Source organism: Lepidochelys kempii, chromosome 3 (assembly GCF_965140285.1).
Source record: "Lepidochelys kempii isolate rLepKem1 chromosome 3, rLepKem1.hap1, whole genome shotgun sequence".
Taxonomy (NCBI): domain Eukaryota; kingdom Metazoa; phylum Chordata; order Testudines; family Cheloniidae; genus Lepidochelys; species Lepidochelys kempii.
This window is the reverse complement of record NC_136382.1, coordinates 209,321,482-209,347,622: the sequence shown is the minus strand read 5'-3', so window position 1 is coordinate 209,347,622 and position 26,141 is coordinate 209,321,482. Positions and strand designations below refer to the sequence as shown.

General features: G+C 52.0%; 1 protein-coding gene across 2 annotated transcripts in view; it reads left to right on the top strand.

Moving 5' to 3' along the window:
* Window positions 1-2,423: 2,423 nt before the first annotated feature.
* The window catches only part of PPP2R5D (protein phosphatase 2 regulatory subunit B'delta), a 46,439-nt gene continuing 22,721 nt past the window's right edge, over window positions 2,424-26,141 (top strand). For both annotated transcript variants that reach the window (XR_012158346.2, XM_073339878.2), the window contains exons 1-10: window positions 2,424-2,534; window positions 5,607-5,693; window positions 16,344-16,533; window positions 18,331-18,530; window positions 18,987-19,097; window positions 20,332-20,424; window positions 21,540-21,670; window positions 22,106-22,165; window positions 23,151-23,259; window positions 24,340-24,393. Coding sequence is in view for 1 of the 2 variants with exons in the window: in XM_073339878.2 (XP_073195979.1) it covers window positions 2,508-2,534; window positions 5,607-5,693; window positions 16,344-16,533; window positions 18,331-18,530; window positions 18,987-19,097; window positions 20,332-20,424; window positions 21,540-21,670; window positions 22,106-22,165; window positions 23,151-23,259; window positions 24,340-24,393 (1,062 nt within the window). In the remaining variant the exon portion in view is untranslated. The remainder of the gene's footprint in view (window positions 2,535-5,606; window positions 5,694-16,343; window positions 16,534-18,330; window positions 18,531-18,986; window positions 19,098-20,331; window positions 20,425-21,539; window positions 21,671-22,105; window positions 22,166-23,150; window positions 23,260-24,339; window positions 24,394-26,141) is intronic.

Sequence of the window (26,141 nt, the reverse complement as noted above, 5' to 3'; positions counted from 1 at the left end):
AACCCAAAGCATCTCTTCTTTGTTTTGGAGAAAGTAATCAGAGACTGATATGGTGGGGTCAGCAGTTTGCCTGAAACACCCACCCAATTAGCAGATATTGGTCCAACTGGGCATTGTTAAGTGGGTTCTGCTGATTCCCTGAGACAGGGGGACTCATTAACCCACAAAGATATAAAGGGGAAGGGTGTGGCTCTGTTAACCTCCCCCAAATATTTTCCCTCCCTTCTCTTCAGTCAGCCAGCCTCATACTCCCCTTCTCTCTTTGTGAAAAGTGTTCTTCCATGAGTGATAGGGTGTTTGTGTCTTTTATCACTTTTCTGTGTGAGTTAATTCAAGGGCATACTATCTGAGTGAAACCAGACAACCACTACGCTCACCAATGAACTCACACAGAAAATAGTTCTTTATTATAAAATATTTTAATGAATTGAGCAGTTGTTGCTGTGTCTTTAGTGCTGAACAGCGGCAACACCTGAATTAAAGCATTCCTACAGATCTGCATGATCAGATGCTGTTTTGCCTGCAATTTAGTTTCTTTATGGCCTAGAATTCCTGAATAATTTGCTGCTGCCTGCCTTTCCATAAGGAAATCTATATGGTCAGTAATCCTGACACAACCAACTCATATACCAAACATTCCATGGACATCAGATTCTCTCTCAAGACATTAAAGCCCTGTCTTCACTAAGGAAAAAAGTTAAGTTTTTACTACATGCTAGCATGCTACATGCTACATGGTAATTGACACATGGAAAAATCCTAGAGAATTCAAGCCAGTGGTAGGTTTTGTGGTTTGCTTGTTTTACTAATTATTTAGGAAATGTTAATGGATTTTAAAATAAACTTTTGTTTCAAGAAACATTATACTGTAATATAATCATGAGGTCTCTCTGTTTAACAGGGTGTTACCATATTACAAAGTGAGCATCTTTACACTTCACATAACATGTTGTTTCTGGGGATTTTATTAATTCAAGTGAAATCCCTGATTGCACTCATTTAACAAATCAGGCATGTCTATCAGATATTAATACTAAAAAAGATTGGACAGGTGTGTTTTTGGGGCAGGTGAATGTACGGCAATTGTAGCTTTAACATGTTAGCAAATCAAAATTCCTAGTCTTTACCTCAATCTGCTAATGTGTGTTAAAGCCACAGCTGCCTTGATTTCACTAGGATTGTACTTGTATTAGTTAATACGTGGTTTTAAAAAAACCACCTTTCCTTCATGCAGCAGGAGACTACCAGTGCGATCCTACTTGTGATGGACATTGGTGGGCAGCTAAATGGACATATAAAGGTGCCCTCTTACAGCAGTAAAAACAAGTCAAAATGTATCTGATTCAGAATAAAGGTAGGTGAGGTTACCCAGCCTGTCTTGGGGGAGCCTGTCAGATGTGGATGACTATTCTAGGGAAAAAGGTGAGTTTGGAACAAGTGTTGGCAAACATACATGACAATCCTAGTGTGGATAAGGCCAGCTGTGGCTTTCACACATTTGCTGCTCAAGGTAAACATGGAGGCCAGTGATCCTGCGGCACCAAGGTATAAGTCACCTAATGCTGCTGGCTCGTGATCCCACACCGGCAGCTGAGCCCCTGTCTGCACTACCAACATATGTGGGGATAACCGTGGGAAAATCCACCTCCCTGAGCAATGCAGTGACAGTGACCTAACCACCGGTGTGGACAGCACCAGGTGGATGGGAGAGCTTCCCCCATGGACCCAACCACAGACCCGTGGGGAGGGGGAGCACCTAGCTGGTAGGTAGCTTTCAGAGTAGCAGCCGTCTTAGTCTGTATCCGCAAAAAGAACAGGAGGACGTGTGGCACCTTAGAGATTAACCCATTTATTTGAGCATAAGCTGTCATGACCTACAGCTACAGCTCACGACAGCTTATGGTCAAGTAAATGGGTTAGTCTCTAAGGTGCCACACGTCTTCCTCGCGTAGGTAGCGTGGTCACTCAGCCCTGCCAAGGGTCAGCAGCCATGTGGCGGGCAGAATAGGCTGGGGCTGCAAAGGGGGCCGTGCTGTGCCCTGCCAGCGCCCCCCTGCCTCCTGGAGGTCTGTCCCTGCCACCTGGGTAGAGCCAGGCCTGCTCGCCTGGGAGAGCCTGTCCCCTTCCCTGCGGGCCCAGCCACAGATCTGTTCCCCTCCCGCCCGCTAGGCGGCGCGGCTGGGCGCCTCCTCCCATGGCGCCACGTGGCCCTGCCCGGGAGGTGTGGCGGGCTGTTCTGGGCCCCTCTCCGTGCCCCGGCCCCGCCCTTCCAGCGCCAGGGAGGGGGGGCCAGGATGGGCCCGCGGGGGGCGGGGTCGCGCTCCAGCCAATCGGCCGCGGCGGCTGCTGGCGTAGGCAGCGCGGCAGAGGACCAATGAGGAAATTCCGTGCCGGCGGCGCCGGCCAGTGACGTGCAGCCGGCGAGGCTGTTGCTAGGCAGGTTTGGGCCGGGGAGGCGGCTGGGCCCGGCTGAGGCGGCGGCGGCGAGCGGGCCGAGCGGAGCCGGGATGCCCTACAAGCTGAAGAAGGAGAAGGTGGGGCCGGCGGGCAGCGCGACTCCCTCCCTCCAGGCCCCCCGCGGCCTGCCCCCGGCCCGGCCTCCCGCCAGGACAGGGAAAGGGGCCGGCCGTGCGCCGGGGCCTGGGCTGCAGCCTCCGGGGGCGGAGGGGCACGGGCTGTGGGGCTGGAGGGGCACGGGGGCTATGGGGCACGGGCTGTGGGGCTGGAGGGGCACGGGGGCGGAGGGGCACGGGCTGTGGGGCTGGAGGGGCACGGGGGCTATGGGGCACGGGCTGGAGGGGCACGGGGGCTATGGGGCACGGGCTGTGGGGCTGGAGGGGCACGGGGGCTATGGGGCACGGGCTGTGGTGCTGGAGGGGCACGGGGGCTATGGGGCACGGGCTGGAGGGGCACGGGGGCTATGGGGCACGGGCTGTGGGGCTGGAGGGGCACGGGGGCTATGGGGCACGGGCTGTGGGGCTGGAGGGGCACGGGGGCGGAGGGGCACGGGCTGTGGGGCTGGAGGGGCACGGGGGCGGAGGGGCACGGGCTGTGGGGCTGGAGGGGCACGGGGGCGGAGGGGCACGGGCTGTGGGGCTGGAGGGGCACGGGGGCGGAGGGGCACGGGCTGTGGGGCTGGAGGGGCACGGGGGCGGAGGGGCACGGGCTGTGGGGCTGGAGGGGCACGGGGGCGGAGGGGCACGGGCTGTGGGGCTGGAGGGGCACGGGGGCGGAGGGGCACGGGCTATGGGGCACGGGCTGTGGGGCTGGAGGGGCACGGGGGCTATGGGGCACGGGCTGTGGGGCTGGAGGGGCACGGGGGCTATGGGGCACGGGCTGTGGGGCTGGAGGGGCACGGGGGCGGAGGGGCACGGGCTGTGGGGGCAGAGGGGCACGGGGGCTATGGGGCTGGGGGCGGAGGGGCGCATGGGCTGTGGGGGGCTATTGGGCAGAGGGGTGGAGAGTGTGGGGGCAGAGGAGCCTGTGGGGCGGGTAGGTGGAGGTGCCAGGGCGGAGGGGCACGGGGGTTATGGGGTATGAGTTGTGTGGCTGGAGGGGACTATGGGGTGAAGGGGCACGGGGGTTATGGGGCATGGGCTATGGGGGGCTATGGAGTAGAAGGGTGGAGAATGTGGGAGCAGAGGGGCCTATGGAGCAGGTAGGCAGAGGGGGTGGAGGGGCACGGGCTGTGGGGCTGGAGGGGGCTATGGGGCCGAGGAGTGGAGAATGCGGGGGCAGAGGGGCCTATGGGGCTGTGGGACAGAGGTCCCAGGGGCAGAGGGGTCTGTGGGGCTGGAGCCTGGAGTGAGCTATGGGGTAGGAGGGTGGAGAGTGCCGGGGCAGAGGGGTCTGTGGGTAAAGAAGTATGGAGGCTGTAGTCCAGGGAGAAGAGAGGGTGGGGGGCAGTGGGTCCCGCAGTGCTGCCCCGACAGGGGGTCAGTAACAAGGTGCCATGGTGCGGGGGGGGGGGCAGCGGTGCCCCAGGCAGGAGTACGTGGGCAATAGCATAGCACTATGGCGCAGACATGAGGGGCCCCAGGCCTGCAGTGCAGGTATAAATCAGCACCTGCCTGTGAACTCTGACACAGTCCAGGCACATTTGGTGCAAAAAGAGGCAACAGCTCCAGCGGCATGGTGCAATTCCTGCATCGTGCAAACACACACGTGGCCTCGATGCTAGTGGTGACAAGGCTCAGGCACTTGTCGGGCTGCAGCATTGCATGCAGTGCCATAGCAAGCAGTGTGTGGGCAGGACATGTTCGGTGAACATGTTGCCATAACCCAGGGTCATATCACCCACACCGTGCTCACTCACAGGTCATGGTGTGGAAACCCACCTGGAACATGCTGCCATGGCCTGTGCATACACGATGCATCTGATACATACATTGCCATGGACCACAGCACAGATTGGTCACACACAGTGAAAACACTGTCCATGCATGTTGCACTGGTGTCTGCAGGCAGCAGGCTAGAGTGCTGCACTCTAAGCCCGTCCTCTGGGTGCACTAGCCTCGCTCACATTCCTGGCTGCTGCACGTCTGTTGTTTATCTGGCTCTGGCTTCTCTCTCCCCCCTACTTCCTCTTTCTCCCACTTCTCTCCAACCCCAGCTCTCCCACCTCTTTTCCTGTCCCCCACCCTCTTCTCCCCAGTGCTCTGTTTCTTCCCCCACAAGCACTCTTTAGTCCCTTTCCTTCCCATTGTACCTGGTGCGCTCATGGCTTAATTGCAACCCTTTTGTGAGTCCCGTGTTGACTAATTCTTTGTACCTTTTTTGCTGTTAGATGCCCTCTCGTAGGGCTGGTGTTTTAGCCACATGTTGTATCAGGAACGTTTGTTCTGTAACCATCTAAACTAATTCCCCAGCTGCTGTCCTGTCCTGGCATTGCATTCCCCATCATCCATCTGTGGTGGGCCACGGACAGGCCCCAGGTCTTCTGAGGGAATCTTTGGGAGTGTGATAGCATTCTTGTAGCCTGATTCTGTTTGGGACGTTAACTGCCAGCTTTCCACACTGCAGGGGGTGGGTTACCGAGTCAAATTGGCTGGGAAGAGGATATGATGTATGTAATGGTTGGACAGTTGGGATGCCCCAGCCTTAGTTGGGTGCAGAGTTCTCCAATGTGAAGGGGAGGAAGTATCTCTGGGAGCCCCCATTTTAAGAACATGGATCATTGCTGGGGTGGTGTCTCCGTGGCAGTCTGTGAAAGAGTGAAGCAGATATAGGCAATATCTACACTGCCCTGCCGTTCAGACTGTGGGAGTGTGAATAGCAGTGCCTTGTGCACTGAAGTACTGCGCTATAGCTCTTCTGTGTGGATGTAGCAGGTGCAAATTAAGAGGTTCCTAGTTCGCCTTAACGTAGCCCTGTTTGAAGAGGACTATGTTAAAGTGAACTAGGAACCTTTTAGTTTGCCCCCGCAAAGTCCATGCAGGGGATTTATAGGGCAGCACTTTGGTGCACAAGACACTGCTCTTTGCACCCCTGTGGTCTGAACAGTGGGGCAGTGTAGCCAAGCCCACAGAAACTTGTGTCTAACTGAACAGAATTAAATCTTTTCCAAGCCCAGTGCAACTGAATATGCTCTCTTCTCATTGTCCCAGGAGCCTCCAAAGTCTGCTAAAAGCACCACAAAGCCCAGCAGCAGCAGTGGTGGTGGGAAGGATGGCGGGGCAGAGAATTCAGAGGAGGTAAGGCATTCATCTTGCAAAGCATCACACCTATACAACTCTCTCTTGTATGGCATCTTTCTTTCAAATTGTCTCTTCAACAGCTTTTCTGAATAAGGAACTTAATGCGCTTAAACGTGGTAGTGAATGTCAAAGGTAAAGAGAGGCTGATTGAGGTGGGAAGGTAGTTGGAAAAGACAGAGGGTGAGAACTGAACCCTGTGGCGCTCTGTAGAAATAGAGACTTGAGGGGGAGCGCAGTTAGATATGCCAGAGCCACCTATGCAGATGGGCTAGATTACACTAGTGAAGCCTGCATTGAGAGCAAGGACAGTGGAGAGGAGAAGACATAGCTAGCAGAAAGAAGGAAGCCTGAATGGAACAGAAGTTTCCTTGGCATGGTCCAAAATGTTATTAAGAGGTGAACTGAGTGGTGGAAGAGAGCTTGCAGTTTGCCTGGGGGAGAGAGGCAAGAGCTGGGATAAATTGACATTGGAGTTCAATTAAGCATGGGGAGAAGAGTGGTGGATTTGAGAGATATGGAGAAGGTACTAGAGGAAGTTTGAGTTTCTCACTATTGTAACACCTTTACTGGCAGCAGGGGAAGATCTAACATATGCAAACACACATTCTATATTAAAAGTGCTACTCAGAGCGTCCTTTGCCCTGGGTGCTGGTGCTGCTAAGAAAGACACATCTGGAGTAGTGTCAATACAGAGTAACTTGCTATAACAAATAATGTAGCATATTAACACACAGTGTTTCTGGAATGAGCAGGAACTCAGGCAGATATGAATGTTTTGGTAAGACTGATCTCATTCGGTGTTCAAACAGTGTGGTTGTCTTGGGCTCTGGAGATAGAGATTCAGCCTCCAGGAAGCATTTTACTTGCCGTCTAAGGAGGCATGCTTATTTTTTCCATTAATTTACTTTTTCAGGCAAGACTCTCCCCACTTCCATCTCAATCTAATACAGTCTGATTAGGAGAGTGTGTGCTTAAGTCTTTGCTATGTGCTGTTCTTGAGAAAATTGAAATGTGTTGTACTATAGCTCTAGCCTGGGAATTAGAGGTTGTTAACTTGTTTAAAGTTAGAGAGAGGAGGAAGGGTAAAAAGTCAGCAATTCAGTGGGGCAGTATGTCATCAAAACAGAGTATTAATTTATAAGCTTCCCCACCCCCAAAGATAAACACATTAAATTTATAAACGGCTCAAGCAACATCTGTACTGATAGTAGTTGTTCTTTCTGAAGACCCCGTGTTACCACTTATTATGCCTAAACGAAGGTGTAATTGAAACAGAGTCTGAAGCTGGAGTAGTCTGAAGCTGGGAGCCTTGGGGACTCCCATTTAGTGATCCGTGGACTCCACTCCATTTTAGTCTCAGCCTGTTGGTCCCCACTCCTTTCCCATGCTGGATTTTCCCCCTTTTTTGGTGTGTTCAGTTTTAAAAATAATTTCCCACCTTAGTTCCTCCTGGCTAGAAGGAAGCAAGGGGACACCAACACCAGTCACATGAGTTAATCATTGCCTCTTGTACAGCAGTCTTGATCCTTGGATCCCACAGTGCTGTACAGAAGAACACAAGTCTCATGTCTTCAAACACAAAGGTGGCCATCAACAATCGGAAGCAACCAAATTAATATTGAGCAGTTCCCCAGTCAGGTTGGTGAGAAGCTGCAGTCCTGCATTCCTAGGACCAAGTGATGAAGTATGAGAGCATAAATAGCATCGCTCGCAAGCTTCCTTCAGTGACCCAAAATGGCAAATAATGTTGGTTGCTACGGATGTAGAAGAAACCTAGAATGGTTTTAAAAAAACAACAAAACAAACCCCAAACAACCACCCCGCTCCTTGTTGAGGTAGAACGTCAGCTCTCTTTTGGTGATACAGCCAGGAGGAGGGAGAAGCCAGCTCTACAATGTGCTCTCTACTGTGTGTTTCTTCTCCTTCTTTCCCATTAGGGTTACCTGTAAGGCTCTGTTCAAGGCTGTTCTTCCTCTTGTGCTCTCTCCCCCTTAGTGGTGGACCGCTCTGTTATGGAATGGATGAGTACATCCATTCTTGCCACGTAACCATTTTTTTTCTTAATTTGGATTAAATTCTTCCAGGAGACAAAGTGACTAATCGTAATGCTCAGAAACATTCATACAGAACTATCAGCAGACATACTTGTAAGTCAGCAATCCATCACATGTTGTTACTACCTGAATATTTGGAGGATGGATTAGTTGGTGAATGGAACAAGAGACGTGCATTGTGTGTGATCCTTTTTGTGGAAGGCAAAAGAGAGTTTGGGTTAGTGATGCATCCATGAATGTGTTTGAGGGGTAAGGCGTGTAGGCTGAAGTTGGACTGGATTCGAATGTTGCCCTAACTGGGGATTTCATAGTTTGTCACTGATTGCTTTGAGAGAGGTGAGGTTGCTCAGGTGCATTTCTTAAGAGAAGTTTTGTTTCCTCTGGGGGGTTTTTTGGTGGGGGGGGAGAGAGTTTTCCTGTTTTGAAGTTATCAATAGATATTTAAATGAGTACTGTATAGAGCAAGAGGGCAACCCTGCTCCAGCACATCTCCCTGTTCCCTCCCACCACATCACAGGAAGAAGCAGGCGACTTGCAGCCAAACTTGCCTCTCAAACAGAGTTTCAAATTCTGCTTCCAGAACAAAGCACTTTTCCAATGGGCTAAGGCTCTCCATAGAGAAGCCCTGCTCTGGCAGACTTTACAGGTGCAGCAGATTGGGACTTCTTTCTGTGAATTTTAGCAGGTCTACAGGCGGGTGAGGCGATAAATCAGAGTGAGTGTGAAGCAGGTGAGGGGCTGGGCAGCAGGCTTGGGAACCTGCAGTAAGCCCTTAGTTTCAGCACTTTGATGCCTGTGCTGTAAGCTAGTGGTGAATTCCGCTATTGTGGACGAGCAAATAAAAATACCATGCAAGCCAATCATGGATCTGTACTGGAGAAAGGAAACCTTTAAATCCATGCGCGAGTGCAGAGACCCGCCAGCCCTTCAAAACATTCAGCAATGCCAGTGATGGGGGAAAGCGGAGGATGCAGGATTAATGCCTATAAGATGTACACTCATTTCTACCTGGTCAAGAGGTCCCTGAGCTAAGGTGAAAGTATCAACGGTCAAGTGGCAGCAGCATCTCGTAGCTAGGCACGGGGCTTTTAAGGTACCTACTTTGCTCCAGAAGAGAAGTTACCAGTGCTAGGAATCTCAGGAGTAAATCTGTGGAGATGGGGGAGAAAGGGACCTCTGGGGAAGTGGTTTCCTTAAGAAACTGGATGATAATGGAAGAAGTGTCAGTGTAGATCTTGGAGGAGGAGATGCTGCTGCAAATCATTTCAGTATTAGCTGGGGGAATGAGGAGGAGGAGAGTTACTCATCTCTAGCCAGAGAGAGACTGGGAGGGGCAGGTGAAGTGGGTGGGTGGAAGAGAGTTAATGGCCTGGAAGAGGGAGTGAGGCTTGCCAGCACATGGGGAGGGAGGAAGGGTGGAGAAGTTGCTCTGCAGTCTGGAAAGTGGATCAGGAGAGGCAGGGATGAGACTCCCAACTCATGGGGGATAGGGACATGCCTGTTGTTCTTTGAGTTGCTGTCTCATGGGCAGCATTTCTTGGGACTTGTCACTTCAGTATACTGGGATGTCTGCAGGTGATTGAACTAGGGTTGCTTCAGGTGTGGGGAGGTGTATTTTAATAGAGGCAGTTGGCTAGAGGCGGTAGAAGAGACACTTACATGTATCGGCTCCAGGGGCTGGAGAAGAAGAGTCAGCAAAGAAGGGGCTGACAGCAAATCTGGGCTGAAAAGCCTGGTGAGCTTAGGAGCTTGAGACAGCAGTGAGGCAGGACTGTGAGGCAGCGGAGAGAGCATTCAGCCACAAATAGGAGTGGCTGGAATATGTGAGAGCACAGAGAGGAGAACCTGTGAGCTCAAGGGTATGTGTGGAAGAATGACACACAGGCTCTGGGAGTCCAGGATGAAGAGTAGGTCAAGGGCCTGGGGCTTATCTGAGGACACAGCGAAGTCCCCAGGGAGGAGGAGGAGAGTGTCTGGCTATGGGGAGGAAGAGTCTGTGAGAGTGGAGAACCAGAACTTAGCTTTGGTAGTGGCTGGCATGTCCTCTGGGCCTGAGCAAGGGGGCTGCTCCAGGAGGAGGTAGCTTCCACACTCCTTGTGCATCAAATGTTGACATTAGTTTTTAAAGCAGCCTCTTTCAGAGGGGAATAGTGTAGCAGCCTCCCTGAGCTGCCTTGCCTTGGCATAGTGTGAAGGCGTCTAAGTCTGTCTTATCCGGATAGGAGATGAGTGCCCAGCCTCATTCTTCTCAGAGACCAGCCAGCCGCTGAGCAGTGTTAATCTGGAGAGAAGGGCTTTTAAGGTGGACATCTCTGTGCATTAAGTGACAAGCTTTCAGCTTCAGTGATCCATTTATGTCTGCTGCATTTTCAAGGCTAGAAACTCTTTAGAAGAAAATGCAAAATCGTCTTCTGAGTTTGCATTTCTCCCCTCGCCCAGTCAGGAGTGGGTGGGGGACCCCAATGGGCTGGCTCTGCCAGCAAACCTGTGGGACAACAAACCTACCACGGGTAGTGCATGATGAGAGTAAGAAGTCCGCCTGGTACCAGTTTCCACTAAAATCTTTCGGAGCACAGCAGTGTGAAGGAATAATTATAAACCCCCCATCCCTAGCCTGAGCTGGGAGTGTACAGAGCCCCTCCCTGTGCAGAGAGGAGTTCTGTGTTATCAGGATTTCTCTGTTGGGCTTTTCTCTAGCCAGCAAATCTTCGCTATTCTTTTGACTCTCCAGCTGTTAAAACTTTACACAGTGCTTCCGTCCGTCTACAGCAGCTATTCAAGGCTCTTCAAAAACAGGAGTAGTAAAGTACCAAGGCCCTTCCCAGACTCCCAGTGAAGTGCCTGCAGCCAGACCCTGTTAGTATGCAGCGTGGTCTCTGAGCTGGTAGAGTTCCCTGTCACCTCTCCAGGTGAGAAGGGGGGACCAGGAGAAGGGAGATCTCATCAGTTTCAGATGTCTTTTGAAAGTATTGTTTCCTGCCATGCTTCCCGCAGGGTGTTTCCAGGTTTAAGGCCATCTGAGTTCCTCCTTGTTTCTGGCTGTAACGTCTCTCCCTCAGGCTGGCCCGTCCTGTGGACTCTCTGCCTTTTCTTTTGCCCTGTGCGAAGGGCATAAACTAGCTCGGAGAGCTCCCTTCTTTTTAAGTTCCTTAGCGGTGTTTGAACAAACCTGTCAGTTGCTAAGGATATTCCAAAGGCTGAATAGTCAGGGGAGGAACAGAACTTTGAGACTCTAGAAAGTGTCCAGTGGAAATCCTGCCAAATGGAGTCAGTGGCCTAAGGCATCAAATGAGAGATCAATATTCAGGAATACCCTAGTACTGGAATAGCATCCCCAGTAGCTTCATAGCACCTGTTGCAAGTGTCTTATCTCCAGCCTTCATCATTACATGGGCCAGCTCACCTCCCACAAGCAAACAAGCAGCCACTGAGACAGCTACAGCAATGGCCTATGTGGAAATCTGTTAGGAAAGTAACATTTTCACTGACTTGAAATGTAATTTATCAGGTAGGAGTGAAGGGGAAGTGCTGGTGTCTTGTGAGCCGCCACTGGCCTACATGAGCATCCTGTTTAGTAATTCTTTCCCCTGCCCACTCACCCCATGTGTCCGCTACGACTCCCCTGCACCACTGAGTGCCTGGGAAGGCCTCTTTGGCGAGACCTCTGTTCTTCGCCCTCTTCCTTGCTAAACGGCTCAGCCTCTCCTTGCTGAACACCTCCTGTGCCTTGTGTGGATCATCTCTTCTCTGCTGCTGGCTTACCTCTGCCCTGCAACACACTGACATTGTCAGGAAGTCTAGCCAGCTTGTGCTGTGTGCCCACCTGGCATCTGTCCCTCCCTCCCTCAGGCTCAGTCTTCAAGGGCCTCTCTAACCTTTAATCCTCTGGCATGTCCCCTGCACCCTTCCCTTCTGCTACTCCCACTATCTCCGACACCCATTCCTCTCTCTCTCTCTCTCTCTCTCATAGGATTTGTTTTCTTGAGCAGTCAGGTGTGCCCTGGTCTCCAAACCTTCCTTTTACCTCTACCTGCATCTCATCTCCCTCCTCCCCTTTGCTCCAAGCTTCTGGAGGATGCAGGTGATTCCTGTCTCTGCAGTTATTCTTTCAGGATCTCCTTTTGGCTACTTCTCCACCATGTTTCTCTTCCATCTACATCTTATTCCTAGGATTTCATCTGCTATGGGGGAGGGAGGTCAGTTACCGCCTTTGCCCCGATGACTCTCAGATCTTCCTTGTTCAGCCTTGCACCCAAGTGCCTCTAAAATCTTTCCCTGGATGTCCTGCTGTTAGCTCTTCTTCGTTCCCCTTGTCCTTTCTCCAGCACTTCCTCTGTCACCCACCTCTCCTCTCCCTGTAGCTAGGTTGCCAGCCCTCACTCAGGAATCTCCTATAACCAGGCTGGAAAGGATGGGTTTTAAGAGCCTTTGTGCTCTGGTCATCTCCCACTCCAGTTACTGCCATTGCTTCCTCGTGGGTGCCTGCTTTCCACCTACATTGCTGACATCCCACTGCTCTGATCATGTCAGTCCCCCAGCTCCCTCCATTAGTTTCCTTTCTCCTTCCACTAAAACTCATGGTCCCTGTTCTGCACAACTCTACCTTGTCCTGCATCTCTGCTGTCATTTCATCCTGCTTCACTGCTCCCCACAAACTTCTTGCATACCTGCCCCCTTTGTATCCTCCCTTCTCATGGCTGAGCTGTGGAAATGGTATATCCTCGCTCTTCTCTTTTCTCTTTCTTCAGGCTATCCCTCCCTGTGCCAAGTGCACCCCTCTAAACCTCATTCTTGAAAGGTCTTTTGACATTAATCCACCAAAGAAACAAGTCTGAAAAAGAGTTGCCACACCGTTTCTGAGCTGAGCCTTTCTCTGCATGGGCAGCGCCATACACATCTGCTCTGTGGTGCGTGAGAGCTGCTTGGACAGCCGTGCTCTGTGCATTGCCAGACAGCCCCCAATATATGAGAGTCCAGTGGCAAGTTAACATTAGGCCTGCGTTCTCTGTGCTCATTGCATAGCTGTCCCAGGCAGACCAGTCTCCATTGCCTTTGAGGGCTGGTTAGTCCCAGGGTTGTGTCCCTGGTGGAGTTCTAAAGCCTGGTGTCCTGTTCTGTGTCAACTTCAGGAATCCTGTGTTTTCCATCCCTTGCTCCCACGCACGGAGACTTAAACTTCACTGTGGAAAGAGGTTAATGATGGGGTACCCCACATCCAGCCTGGCCTGCCTCACACCCTCTGCCCCTTGAGTCCACGTGCTGGGCAGCACCTCTGAGCATCAGGGATGGGGTAGCTTACTGGGGCCTCAGGGGACAAGGACTCACAGGAGAGGCAGAAGTGGTGTGATGGAGGTTTGGTGCGGTGGAGCAGCTCCTCATCCTGGCACATCCTCTGGTGCTATTGCATGTGATGTTGTGCTCGGTAGATACTGTAGATGGCCGGGGTCTCCCTAGGCGGGGGGGCTGGAACAATGTGTATAGTGGGGGGGCTGAGAGCCATTGAACCAAACTGTAAACCCTAGATATGATGGAAACTACTTCAAACCAGGGGGTGCTGCACCATCTTCTGCACCCCTAGTTCCAGCACTTATGTCCCTAGGTGCTTCCAGCAGGCCCTAGTGGAGTAGGGGGCAGAAGATGGAGAGGGGTGTACAGGTGGCTTGCACAGAATGAGGCTCTCAGCTGCAAGGCCGGCCATGGAAGAGGGCACAAAGAGCAAAGCTGCGGAAGAGAGCAGTGTCTGGGTTGGGCAGAGTGAGGCCAAGTAGGCAATGACTGTACAGCATGGAGGAATGGCTGCTGGCTCGGGGGCAGTTCCTTTGCTCTCACAACAAAGGAGCAGAACAAAGCAGGTTTTAGATTGACCCGGTCTCCATCCCATTCTGTCTCTGGAGCATTCGCCTTGGTATCCAGGCCGCTCTGTACCACCTTTTGGGCTCCTTCTCCAAGTCCCTTCACACTGTCTCCCCAGCTACCATCTCATGGTTCTAAGGGGTTCCTTGTGCTGTCATGCACACAGGACTCTGGCAATAGCTGGGTGATTGCTACTGGTGGCACAGAAAGTTCTCGTGCCCCCTCTCTGACAAGATACAAGAGACATAAACCTAGGCTGTGAGCTCTGCAGCAGAGGCTGCTATCCCGTGGTATGTCTGGACACACCCAGCGAGTGAGTTTTATTTTGCATGGGTGCTGTAAATACAACACACTGGCCGGGAGGGATGCAGGGATTTGTAGGATGTGCTCAAGAGCAGGGACAACAGAGAAATCTCAGTGCTCGAATTACAGGGGGCTGGGCTGGCCTTGCGATGTTTAGGGGCTACCTCACTTGTGCCTGATTCAAAGGCACCGGTGGCGGGGAGGTGTTTTGGCTGCCCTCTTACAAGTGTTCCATTTACCACACATGTCACACACTGTGCCTCTCCCCCGGAGCGGGCGCTGCCAGGGCCAGGCTGGTGACTCAGGCTGGGCAGGGCTGAGTGGCTGCTGTGAGGGTGGGAGTGGGACACAGAGGAGCTGGAGTGGCCACTGCAGTGCCTGCGATTGGGCCAGGGAGAAAGTAGGAACTGCGGGGATCAGGCAGAGACTGAGAGCAGCAGCCTCTGGGGAGAGAGGCACGAATGGCCAGGACCCCTCTTCCCAGCCTGGACCCAGCTGCTCCTCCCCACTCCCCATGCAGGGCACCCACCCTGCCCCCCTTCTATCCCTGACACCCCAACCTCCCCCCGTTCCTCATGCAGGGCACCCACCCTGCCCCCCTTCTATCCCTGACACCCTGACCTCACCCTGCCCCATTCTAGCCCTGACACCTCGACCTCCCGCCGCTCCCCATGCAGGGCACCCACCCTGCCCCCTTGTAGCCCTGACCTCCTCTTGCTCCCCATGCAGAGCACCCAACCCCTTATATCCCTGACCTCCCCCCCACTCTCCATGCAGAGCACCCACCCTGTCCCCTCTATCCCTGACCCCTTCTAGCCCTGACACCCTGACCTTACCCTGCTCCTTCTATCCATGACACCCAGACCTCCCCCCGTTCTCCATGCAGGGCACCCACCCTGCCCGCACTGTCCCTGGCCCCCAACTGTCCCTGCTCCCCTGCAGAGCACCCATTCTGCCTCCTTCTATCCCTGACACCCCGGCCTCCCCCCAGTCCTCATGCAGAGCACCCACCCTGATGCCCCCTCTTCTCCCTGGGGTGGCATTGTTTGGCCCCCCTCGAGTGGAGTCCTGTCCTCCTGCAGGGGTCCAACCCCTGTCTGTGTCCTTCCTCCTCCTGGCTCACCTGGACTGGGTTCAGTCTGGGATGTGGGGGGTGGCGGCGAGCCCAGTGTTGGGAGCAAGACAGTGAGAGAAAGCACCCCACAAACAACTGTGGGGGTGACCAGACAGGTTGCTTTTATGCAGTTAGGGCATCAGCATAAGAGCCTGAGGTTGGAGTTGGAGTAAAGGCATACAGAGGCATACAGAGGGCCTGATCCTGACACAAGTAGTCCTTACCCACCCAGTCCCCTCACTGCAGTCAGTGGCAATACTCAGGTGAGGAAGAGTTTTCAGGATTGGGCTCAGGAATAGAAAAATGAGGAAAATGCATTCCAGGGTCAGGTGCATGTAAATGAGGGCAGAACCTGGACCACAGTGGGCCAGATTTTCCTAAAAGATAAGCTCTTAAATGAAGTGTCCAGAGTCCCATTGAGCACTCCTGGGTTCTGAGCTCTTTGGAAAATCTGGTCCCTTCCCTTAGGTGCTTCAATGGTAGGGGTTGGGCACTGGCTCTTGGAAAATCTGGGCCAGAATATTCATCAGGAGGGGAAACCCATTGCACTCTTTTTGACGTTTGTTTTGTGACATCAAAAATGTGGACACTTCAGAACTGAAATAACCCACACCCCGTCAGCTGGTGGGGGAAATGAGTTACAAAAGTTTATGCAAGCAGGGAGAGGAGACAGAAGAAAGTTAGCTATTAATGACAAGTCAGGGTTGATAAAATACAGAGGGTAGCACGATTTGGTTTCTGACTCCTCCTCCCCCTGCAATTTACACTGCTAGTTTTGATTTTACTGCTAGAAATGTACAAAGGAATGTCAGAAAGAGGCATCCTCCAGATCGTGAATACTGCAGAAATTAATCACTGACTGTAGCTCTGCCTGCAGTTCAGTGTGGGGCAGCTTTAACTCTTTATTTTCTAAATGAATTCAGAATAGATTAATTGGAAAAGTAGGACATGCTGCACTTTAAAATTAGACATGGAAATGTTAAGGGAAAAAGAAGCACTCCAAGATTAGAATTGTCGACTGAATGCTCCCAGCGGCAGATATCAAGAGGGACATTCAACGCAGAATTGACGCAAACTTGCTGTAGTTGCCATGCATACGTGGCATGGTTGCTGGACCCTGCCCTGAGTTATTGTGTAGGCCCCCCTGTTTCTTCCCCATAATTCGAGCTGCTAGATTCTTCAGTTCAAGAGGAGGCTGACAGTGTCTTGTCTTGGTAAACAACCTGTGAAACTGTAGCCCACCACATGCTTGTGTATCAGGTTACTAGAGCTGAGATCTGGGGTTCTGGATTGTCCTATTCTCTTCTTGATCTCCCCTGTCAGGTCCAGCAGCAGCAGCCGCCACCACCGACTTCAAATAAGCGCCCCAGTAACAGCACCCCACCACCAACGCAGCTGAATAAGATCAAGTATTCTGGAGGACCCCAGATTGTAAAGAAGGAGCGACGGCACAGCTCCTCCCGCTTCAACCTGAGCAAAAACAGGGAACTGCAAAAGCTCCCTGCACTCAAAGGTAAGGACAGGGGGTTGGACTAGATGACCTCCTGAGGTCCCTTCCAACCCTGATATTCTATGACATGGCAGGTTTGTGGGTGTGTATGTCTGCTAAGTCTCAGGTCTGCCCGGCTCACTGGAACCCGTCTCGAGGCAGAACAGCCACAGTCCAGTCGTCACTTTGGAGACAGCCCAGCAATAGTCATGCTAGCCTTGATGCCTACAGTACCATAGTGAAAGCAGCTGCCACTTCCTCAGCCATTGGGGGCTGAGAGCTTCCAGTGAGGAGCCACAACTGAGGTTCCAGGGTTCCTTGCCCATTGCTGTCTGGCTGCAGCTATGTCCTTACGCTGCTTCAGTCCCCCTCTGGTGATAGGGTAGCTTGTTGTTTGTATTCCCATAGGGCCTAGGGCCCTCCCTGTGCTAGGTGCTGTACAAACACAGAACAAAAAGAGAGTCCCTGCCCCAGGACAAGAGACGACAAATGGGAAGTACAAGCAAACAATGAGACAATACTGGTCGGTGTGATAGGCGGTAGCTGAGCCCTGCAACCACAGTAAGAGCCCTCCCCTTTCAGAGTAAGCAAAAGGAACCCCGTGAGTGTTCTCCCAGTGGGACAGGGGCTCCAGCAGGTCCAGCCACAGCCCTCTCTTTAGCATCAGTGTGCGAGTGCTGCTTCTCCCAGGAGTTTTCAGAGCATTTCCCCTTGGTACTAGGTGTTTACAGAGCTCCTCCCCTGGACTGTGGGGCATATCTACATTCCCCCTTCAAAGGTGGTACAGCTGAGGAGTAGGACAGTCTACGTCCTAACTCTACCCTGGGGTCCAAACCTGGGCCCCTATGCAGCAAAAGGGCTGACCACTCTAGCCTCCACATTCTATCCGGTTGTTCCTCCAGAGCTGCTTCCCAGCCTGGCTCACCTGCTTTCTCAGCTCCCTCTCAACTGGGAACCCCAGTGTAGAGACCACCCAGACCACCTCTTGCTCATCCCTCACCCTGCAGCGGGCTGTTGTACTCTCCAGATCCCGCTGCTTATTGGGGAGCAGGGACCTGCCTTTTATTTCCTGCTTGCTGCCTCGCTCACAGCCACTAGTTGCATGTTCTGAGAAGAACACAGATGCAGGTAAGAGGTGAGTTCAGTTCACGTTGTGACGTGGGACTATCACAGGGCGTGTCTATGTTGCAATCCCAGGGGGTGATTGTGACTCGAGTGGACATACTGAGCTGGCTTTAATCTAACTATCTCAGGGACCAGCGCAGCGAAGTCGTGGCAGTACGTGCTTCAGTGTAGGCTGGCCGAGCCTGCCAGAATCCTGGTAATTAGTCATGGGGCTAGCTCGTGGCAGTCCTGCAGCTAGCTAGATTAAAGCCAGCTCAGTGTGTCTACTTGAGGTGCAGTCACACCCCTTGATAGCCGTATAGACATATCCTAAGAGGAGGTGAAAGCTACACAGACTACAGTAAATGAGAGCCCTCATGTGGACACTCTTATTCCAATATAAGAGAGCCTCTTTTCAGTTTAAATTACATTGCTTGGGAAGCCACTCATATACCAGAATACAAGTGTCTGCTCTGTGTGTGTGTGTATAACTAGATCTGTATAACTGGTAACACTTTCCAGGGTAGACAAAGCCTTAATCTGTCTGCCTCAGTTCCCCATCTGTATAAAGGGGATAACAGCATTTCCCTGCCTCCCGTGAGGATAAATACAGTTACACATTGACGCTCTTGAATACCACAGTACTGGAGGCCGTGTAAGTACCATAGTTAAGAGTTGTTAGCATAGGAGTGGAACGTGCTTTGCTGTCCCTGCCAGATGCTCCTGCTCATGAACGAGAAGAGCTCTTCATACAGAAGCTGCGACAATGCTGTGTTCTCTTTGACTTCATCTCCGACCCGCTCAGTGACTTGAAGTTCAAGGAGGTGAAGCGAGCTGGTCTCAATGAGATGGTGGAGTACATCACGCACAACCGGGATGTCGTCACCGAGGCCATCTACCCTGAAGCTGTCATCATGGTAGGACTAGCAGGGCTATGGCCGGTTTTCTGTGATCACCCCCCAGCAGGTGCCAGGGCAGTCAGGACTGGAAGAGGCTTCTGTCTGCATGCCTAGAAATTGGACGTAGTGAGAGGCATAAATGGGGGCAGCTGGAGAGAGGAAGAACAACTTGCTTGGGAGGAACATGACTGTGACATCTTTAAACCCTTATTAGCCATCCAGAGAATGACTGGGGTGTGTGCGTGAAGGATCGGGGAATAGGTCGGGTATAGGGCAGCGTAAAGCATTTGTCCGCAGCACAGACACCCCTGGAGGTGTTTGACGTCAGCATGGCAGCTGTAACCCTTTGGCCTCCAGAGCGGGAGGTGTTTGGGAACAGTTATAAAGAGCCTCAGCTCTCGGCACTGCAAGAATGTCAGTCCATGGGCCAAAGGGAAGGCGTGGAAAGGTCACTCATCTGCCTTCTCACTTCAGTTTTCAGTGAACCTCTTCCGGACCCTCCCCCCCTCGTCCAATCCAACAGGAGCAGAGTTTGACCCCGAGGAGGATGAACCCACACTAGAAGCTGCCTGGCCACATCTCCAGGTAAGAGAGTCTGCCAGCCTCATCTCCAGGTCATGGTGGGTGAATGGAGTGCAAGGGGCCGCCTGGCCAGGTGACAGACACCAAGAGGTAGGAGTGGGAAGGAAGGTACTGAGTTTTCAAAGCACAGATTTCAAATATCTTCTCTCTGTGGATACTTTTACTTTTCTTTGGGGGTCAGCACAGGAAATGAGGCCTTGGATTCTGCAGCCTCCCAGAAGCGAGTGTTGCTTAGCCCCAGGGATGTTGGTGCGGACTGGGAATGAATGGCTAGTCTAAGGAGCTTAGGGCGTCTTGTGTTTTTGAAGTTAGGACCCTTAGGACTCCCCCCTTTATTTTTTCTCTCTCTCTCAGAAGCCCCAAGCCTCTGCTCCCCTGCCTCTGGCCCAGGAGGGTGAGAGAGAGCTCCCATGAGAGGAACCAGTGCTGCTGCTGCTTCTTCCCTCTGGCACAAAGCCTGCTGGCCAGGAGCCTCAGGCCCTCCACAGTGGGTGGGGCCTATTAGGTCCCCATAAGAGCCGTACTTGGACACCCAGACCATTTACTTCACACTTTAACCGGCAAAAATAATTATGTGCAAAACTGATAGGGAGCAAACATTTCAGCAGAGACGTGTGAGCACAAACTGGGAGGTGCTCAAGGACTCCCTTCTACATGCACACAGAGCCACTGTTCCTCAGGCATGGACACAGATAGGAATTGAAAACTGAGTAGCATTCTGGGGAAAGGGGGATGTTGTGGAAGCAGCAAAAAAAAAAAAATAAATCAATCAATCTAGGGACAGAGCTCTGAGAGAAGGTTAAGAAAACTTGATCAGATCAGGTTCTGCAAGTACCTACGCACAGAGATGGTATCTGTTAGCAGAGGGCTGTTTGATCTAGCAGACAAAGGCAGAAGATGAGCCAGTGGCTGCAAGCTGAAGTGAGAAATACAGTGGAAATGAGATACAATTTTGTAACCATGTGGGGTAATTACCCGTTGGTGCAGCGTACCTAGGGATGTATGTTGTGTTGGTAAAGGGGGTGCGGCTCGGGTCAGATGCTAACAAAACTCTTCTCAACTGTTAATTATTTCCTGGCACATTAGCGCTGGTGACGCCTGCTGTAACAAGCCACCATTAAAAATCTTTAGCCTTTTACTAATCAGATGGGAAAAGGAACATTGTTGACGCGTGTAAAGCATGAAGAATTAAGTAAAGCTTTTCTTTTTTTAAAAAGCCCCCTCTTGCTCTCCTCAGCTGGTGTACGAATTCTTCCTGCGGTTTCTGGAGTCGCCCGACTTTCAGCCAAATATAGCCAAGAAATACATTGACCAGAAGTTTGTATTGTCAGTAAGTAGTTCCAGCTTCCCCCCACCTCAGACCCCTGTGAAGGGGTGCTTAGCAGGCACCCTGCATATCACTACCCAAGCAGCCCCCATAGCTTCCTCAGAGAGGATGGGTAATAGGCTCAGTTCAGAGAAGGACAACAAAAATGATTAGGGGTATGGAACTGGTGCCAGATGAGGGGAGATTAGTAAGACTGGGACTTTTCAGCTTGAAAAAGAAATGACTAAGGGGGGATATGATAGAGAACTATAAAATCATGACTGGTGTGGAGAAAGTAAATGAGGAAGTGTTGTTTACTCCTCAAAACACAAGAACTAGGGGTCACCGAATGAAATTAATAGGCAGCAGGTTTAAAACAAACAAAGGAAGTATTTTTTTTCACACAACGCACAGTCAACCTGTGGAACTCTTTGCCAGAGGATGTTGTGAAGGCCAAGACTTAACAGGGTTCAAAAAAGAACTAGATAAATTCATGGAGGATAGGTCCTTCAATGGATATTAGCCAGGAATGGTGTCCCTAGCCTCTGTTTGCCAGAAGCTGGAATGGGAGACAGGAAATAGATCTCTTGAGGATTCCCTGTTCTGTTCATTCCCTCTGAAGCACCAGGCATTGGCCACTGTCGGAAGACAGAATACTGGGCTTGATGGACCTTTGGTCTGACCCAGGAGGGCCGTTCTTAGGCAGTGCCTGGGCAGCTCCACCTTCCTTCATGCCCTCACTGGAGGAGCTCTTGGGGATGCTCAGTGCTGGGGGAACCTGCAGGGTTGCCACCATTGAAACTCACTCTAGAAGCTGCTTCCAAAGAGAAGGTCCCTGATGAACTGGGAGAGCAGCAAGGGTTTCCCTGCCCTAGAGCTGGGCTGCGTAAGGAGAGGTGGACTCAGGACTCGGGAGCCTGCACTGGCATAGCCTTTGCTCTGCTACAGGAGTCTGAGCAGCTGCTAGCGACAATAGACATGGCTGACCGTGCGGAGGCAGCAGTGTGCACTGCGTGCAGAGGGGTGTGCTCCAAACTGGAACATACTTACACTGATGAGCAGAAGCTTTCCCCTGTGCAATCAGCAGCCCATGTCCAGGGGAGAGAGCCTCAGGACTAACTGAATCCCTCTTTCCACAGCTGCTGGATTTGTTCGACAGTGAAGATCCCAGAGAGCGAGACTTCCTGAAGACCATCTTACACCGAATTTACGGGAAGTTCCTGGGCCTGCGAGCGTATGTGAGGCGGCAGATCAACAACATATTTTACAGGTGAGGGGCTCTGCCAGGCCCAGCAATGCTGGGAACGGGCTGGAGGACCTGGGGAAAGCAAAGCCGGAGCATTCCTTCTGTTCCCAGCCCCGCCAGTGACTGGGCTAGTCAGGTCATGTCTCTGGACAGGGGAATAGTACTTGCCTGTGCTACAGGGATATTGAGGATTCAGTAGTGCAGAATGCCTCTGACTAATGTGGGAAGTGGTAGGGCTTTCTTCCCCCTGCCATGCCCCACAGCAGCCCTCTGCTGATCTGGGAGCCTGGGCTGATCCCTTACCCACTCTTGTGTAGCACGTCCTGGAGTGCGGACAATACTGTCTCTTCCTGAATCCTCTGTCATCTCTTTCTGGGAGGATTCTCCTTACTGAGCTGTGTCCTGTGCTTGGCAATGACTCCTCTCCTCTCCTCTCCCATCCCCAACCCTTCTTCTCAGGTTTATCTATGAAACAGAGCATCACAATGGGATTGCAGAGCTGCTGGAGATCTTGGGCAGGTAAGGGCATTTCTCCCTTTCTATGTTTCTTCTGCCACATCTAGGAGCTCCAGGGCTTCTGAGCCAGGTGGGACCTCACGGCCTAGTGTATTGTGTGGTGTAGCAGGGATCTACCAATCTGCTTTCAGGCCCATCTGCCTCAGTTTCCCCTCAGACATGTTGATCCTCTCAGCCTTCCAGCACAGTTGGGTTGCTGAGCTGACTTAGCTCTCCAGCTTATTTACAAAAGTCTTCTCCTTCTCGGGTATCAGAGTCCAAACACACGCACAAGTAAAGAGTGCCCCTCCCCAGTCTGGGCACAGCCCTTCCTTCCCAAGGGCCTGTCGTCTCATCCCCAGGCACTCTTCTGCTGGGCTCTGCACAGTCTCTCCATATCCCTTCTGTTTAGAGGTCACTGCATCCCCACGCCAAGTGGCAGCATAGGAGGGACCCACACCTGCCCACCTATGTGGAATCCCAGCCCAGGAACTCTGAACAGCTGGGCTTTCTGCCCCATAGCCTCAACCACGCTCTGCATCTCCTTCCCAGGGTCTCTTCCAACACTCCAGTCCTCCTACTCTTCTGTAGAGCATAACTGCCAGGGCTTCTCACCCCGGAGTCCATCTCGGTTCGGTTCCCCAGCAGGCCTGGCTTAATCATGTGATCCTTGACATATTACTGCAGAACTCCTCTCTTCCACCTGGAGCTAAGTGTGGCATGGGGGCAGCTGAGCCCCAACCCTCTTAAAGGACCAGCTCACCCTGTGGTGTGGGGTTTCCCACCCTGCATGTGATGGGGCCTTCATTGGAGGGAATGTGCTTTTCAGGACACATTTTCAGGATCCCCTGGGGCTGGGGCCTTAGTGACTGCAGCCCTGAAGCCAGGTGCTTCCTGGAGATGTTAATATGGTATGGTAGGGCTTGGGGCTGGTTTTATACTGTGATTGTTCTGGTACATACTCAGTAATACCTGACCCCGTAATGCCTCTCTCCCTTCTCCTACTCAGTATAATCAATGGGTTCGCTTTGCCTCTGAAGGAAGAGCACAAGATGTTCCTCATTCGGGTCTTGCTACCTTTGCACAAGGTGAAATCGCTGAGTGTCTACCACCCACAGGTGAGAGGCTCTGTCAGTTACCGGAGAGGTCAAACAGTCAGGCTTATTTACAGGCACCACCAGGCTTTACTTATCAAAATCTTGCTGCAGGGGTTCTCGCCTCTGTACGTTCACCCCCTCTGACGCCTGACTGTACCGCTCATCCCTCAGCATGTGCTTTGAGCTGTCAGTCCCCAGCCTCCTTCACCCTTGTCTGTTAACTTGCTTCCTCTTGCTCCTGGGCAGTGTGAGAATGTTCCATTGTCCTCTGCTGGTTTGAACGTCAGGCCGACTCATCCTCGACTCAACGCTGAGTGCAGAACGCCTAACTACCTGTAACTATTTGGGCCTTATCCTTAAATATCTGCTACTCACTGCTTCCCTTGTATTCAGAGAGTTGAAGTCCCTGAGTTCCATTGCCCAGCCCCTGTGTGTGTGTGCTGTGTACTTAGACAGATATGGAGACAAGGTCCTTACCTATGTAGCAATTGATCTAGGGAGAAGATGGGACAAAAGCCCGGATCTGAATGGTGAAGCTCTCTTGCATCCTGTTACTTCCCTGACCATGAGAGGGGGAGGGCTTTTCAGTTGCCCAATTTGTCACTGGCAATTTTTAAATGGAGATGGGATGTTTTTCTAAGAAATCTGCTCGAGTTCACCCAGGAATTAATTCTGGGAAGTCCTGTGGCCTGTGTTATACAGGAGGTCAGACTAAATGATCACAGTGGTCCCTTCCAGCCCTAGAATCTATTAATCTACCTGTCTGTAGCCACAGATTCGCTAGTGTGCTGCCTGCTTGTTGTGAACATGTGGCCACAAACGACACCTAGTGCAACATGAGGGACAGAACTCTGGGCTTCTGGCTCCCAAAGCCCAGGGTTCTTCTGCTTGGCCTAACGGAGACAAGCTCACCATTTGCTATGAGTCACTGGGGCTTATACACTCTTTGAGCTGCTGCAGGTTGTCAGGCACACCAGCTGGAGCAGGTCTGACCTGGCACGCAGCCAAGGGCCGTGGTAAGTGCTGATGCCTTGTGTGCTTGTTGCTTGCCGTCTGCTTAGCCAAGAGAGGAGCTCTAACTGGGCTGTGTTTTCCTTGCAGTTGGCATACTGTGTTGTGCAGTTCTTGGAGAAAGACAGCAGCCTGACAGAACCGGTGAGTGCCCTTGCTTGGCTTTGTCATGTCAGCCATGGCCCCAGTTCACATCACAAGATCATTTCTGGACACTTCAGCAGCTAAGTTACTCTGACCCCACTCCAGAGAGACCTGGCATAAGTTGGATTTGTTCGCTCACTGGAACTGGCCTGCAGAGGAGTATTGGTCATCTGACATGTCACAAGCACAGGGCAGGACTAGATAGTCTCATCATGCACAGCCAGGCAGGCTTTGGGGGTCTGAGCAGGCTCAGTTTGGAAACGAGACATGAGCAAGTGTAGCACAGCTTGGAGTGAGTCTGTCTTGTGTGATTCCAGTCCTGCTATAGCAGAATGCAGAGCATGCAAAGACCCTCTCTCCCGTGGCAGCTCCCCTTCTGGCTACACAGCTTCTGCCATGAGAAGATGGTTGGGAATTGGACATCCGAAGAAACCAGCAAGAGTTGATAGAGAAGTGCAGGTGTTTGAGATCTCAATCCAAACCCCCTAGAGCTGGTCGGAAGACTACGGGCGAGGGTGTGGAAACTGGAGACCAGAAAGGTCTGTTTAGCCTGGGTGAGCTGTCCCTTGTGGAGGGGCTGGGCTTTGTTTTACTGAACTGTTGGAGCCTCAGTATCATATCCCCTCCAGCCAGTTCACCTCCGGGACATTGAATCCTGACAGCTGTGTTTGCCGTCAAGTTGTAATGCTGCTGAAGACTAAATTTTCACAAGATGGTGCTCTAGTGCAAACAGGGCCCAGATGTGTTTCCTGCATTGTGGCTCTGCAGACCCAAACTAAGTAACACTAAGCAGAACAATGCTGGCGGGACAGAGGGCGTGAGAGGACGATCAAGGGCTCCACTCCTCAGGGCAGAGTGCGGAGAAATGCCTCACATGGGTCTGTTCTACACAGGCTCAGCTCTGGCAGACAGCTACTGGCTCATGCATGGAAATGGCATTTTAATTACTAATATTTACAACTTGGGTTGTTTTGCACCTGAGCTGGCAAAGCTGCACACTGACAATGAGCCTGTCTGTGTTCAACCATTTGCACATTCTAGCTCCAGCATTCCCATACTGCATGTTCTGGAAATAGGCCTCCTCCTGCCCTCCCACTCACTCCCCCAAGTCATCCATATTCTCATTGCCAGGCGAATCATATGTCTCCTGTGCCAGGTAATTCACCGCCCTGCTGATCCCAGGCAAGAGAGATCTAGCTGAGCCTGCCACTCAAAGTATTGGAGCTGCTGAGATGGGGGAGGGAAGCAGAGAATTTCTGCAGGGTTTTCGCTGTGCATTCACACAGCGAAGCTCGGTAGATCCTTACCGATGACTCAAACACTCATTACTGAATTTTGCAAATCAGTGAGCAGAGGCCTGATTCAGTGCCCGTGGTAGGACTCCCACTCACTGCAAGGTGCATTGTATCAGGCACTGACCAAACAGATTCTGTGAAGACAAGGCAGCGTCCTCACAGAACGCACTGTGTTTGTGTGAAAGTGTCCAAGCCTTAGTAACCAGGGGCCTCGTGGTGCTTGTTTGCTTGATCCCTGCCTTGTTTGTCCTTCGTTCAGCCATAATGCAAGAGCTGCCATACCAAATCTTGCTGAATAAAACATGCTCCAGAATGGCAGTATTAGTGATAACCAAACAAAGCAAAGACCAGCTCCTGTGCATCTCGCCCAACCTTAGCTCTAGGGAAAACTGTCTTTGGAGTCGCTGAAACGAATTATTGATTGCATGGCAAAACTACCAGTGCTGTGGACAC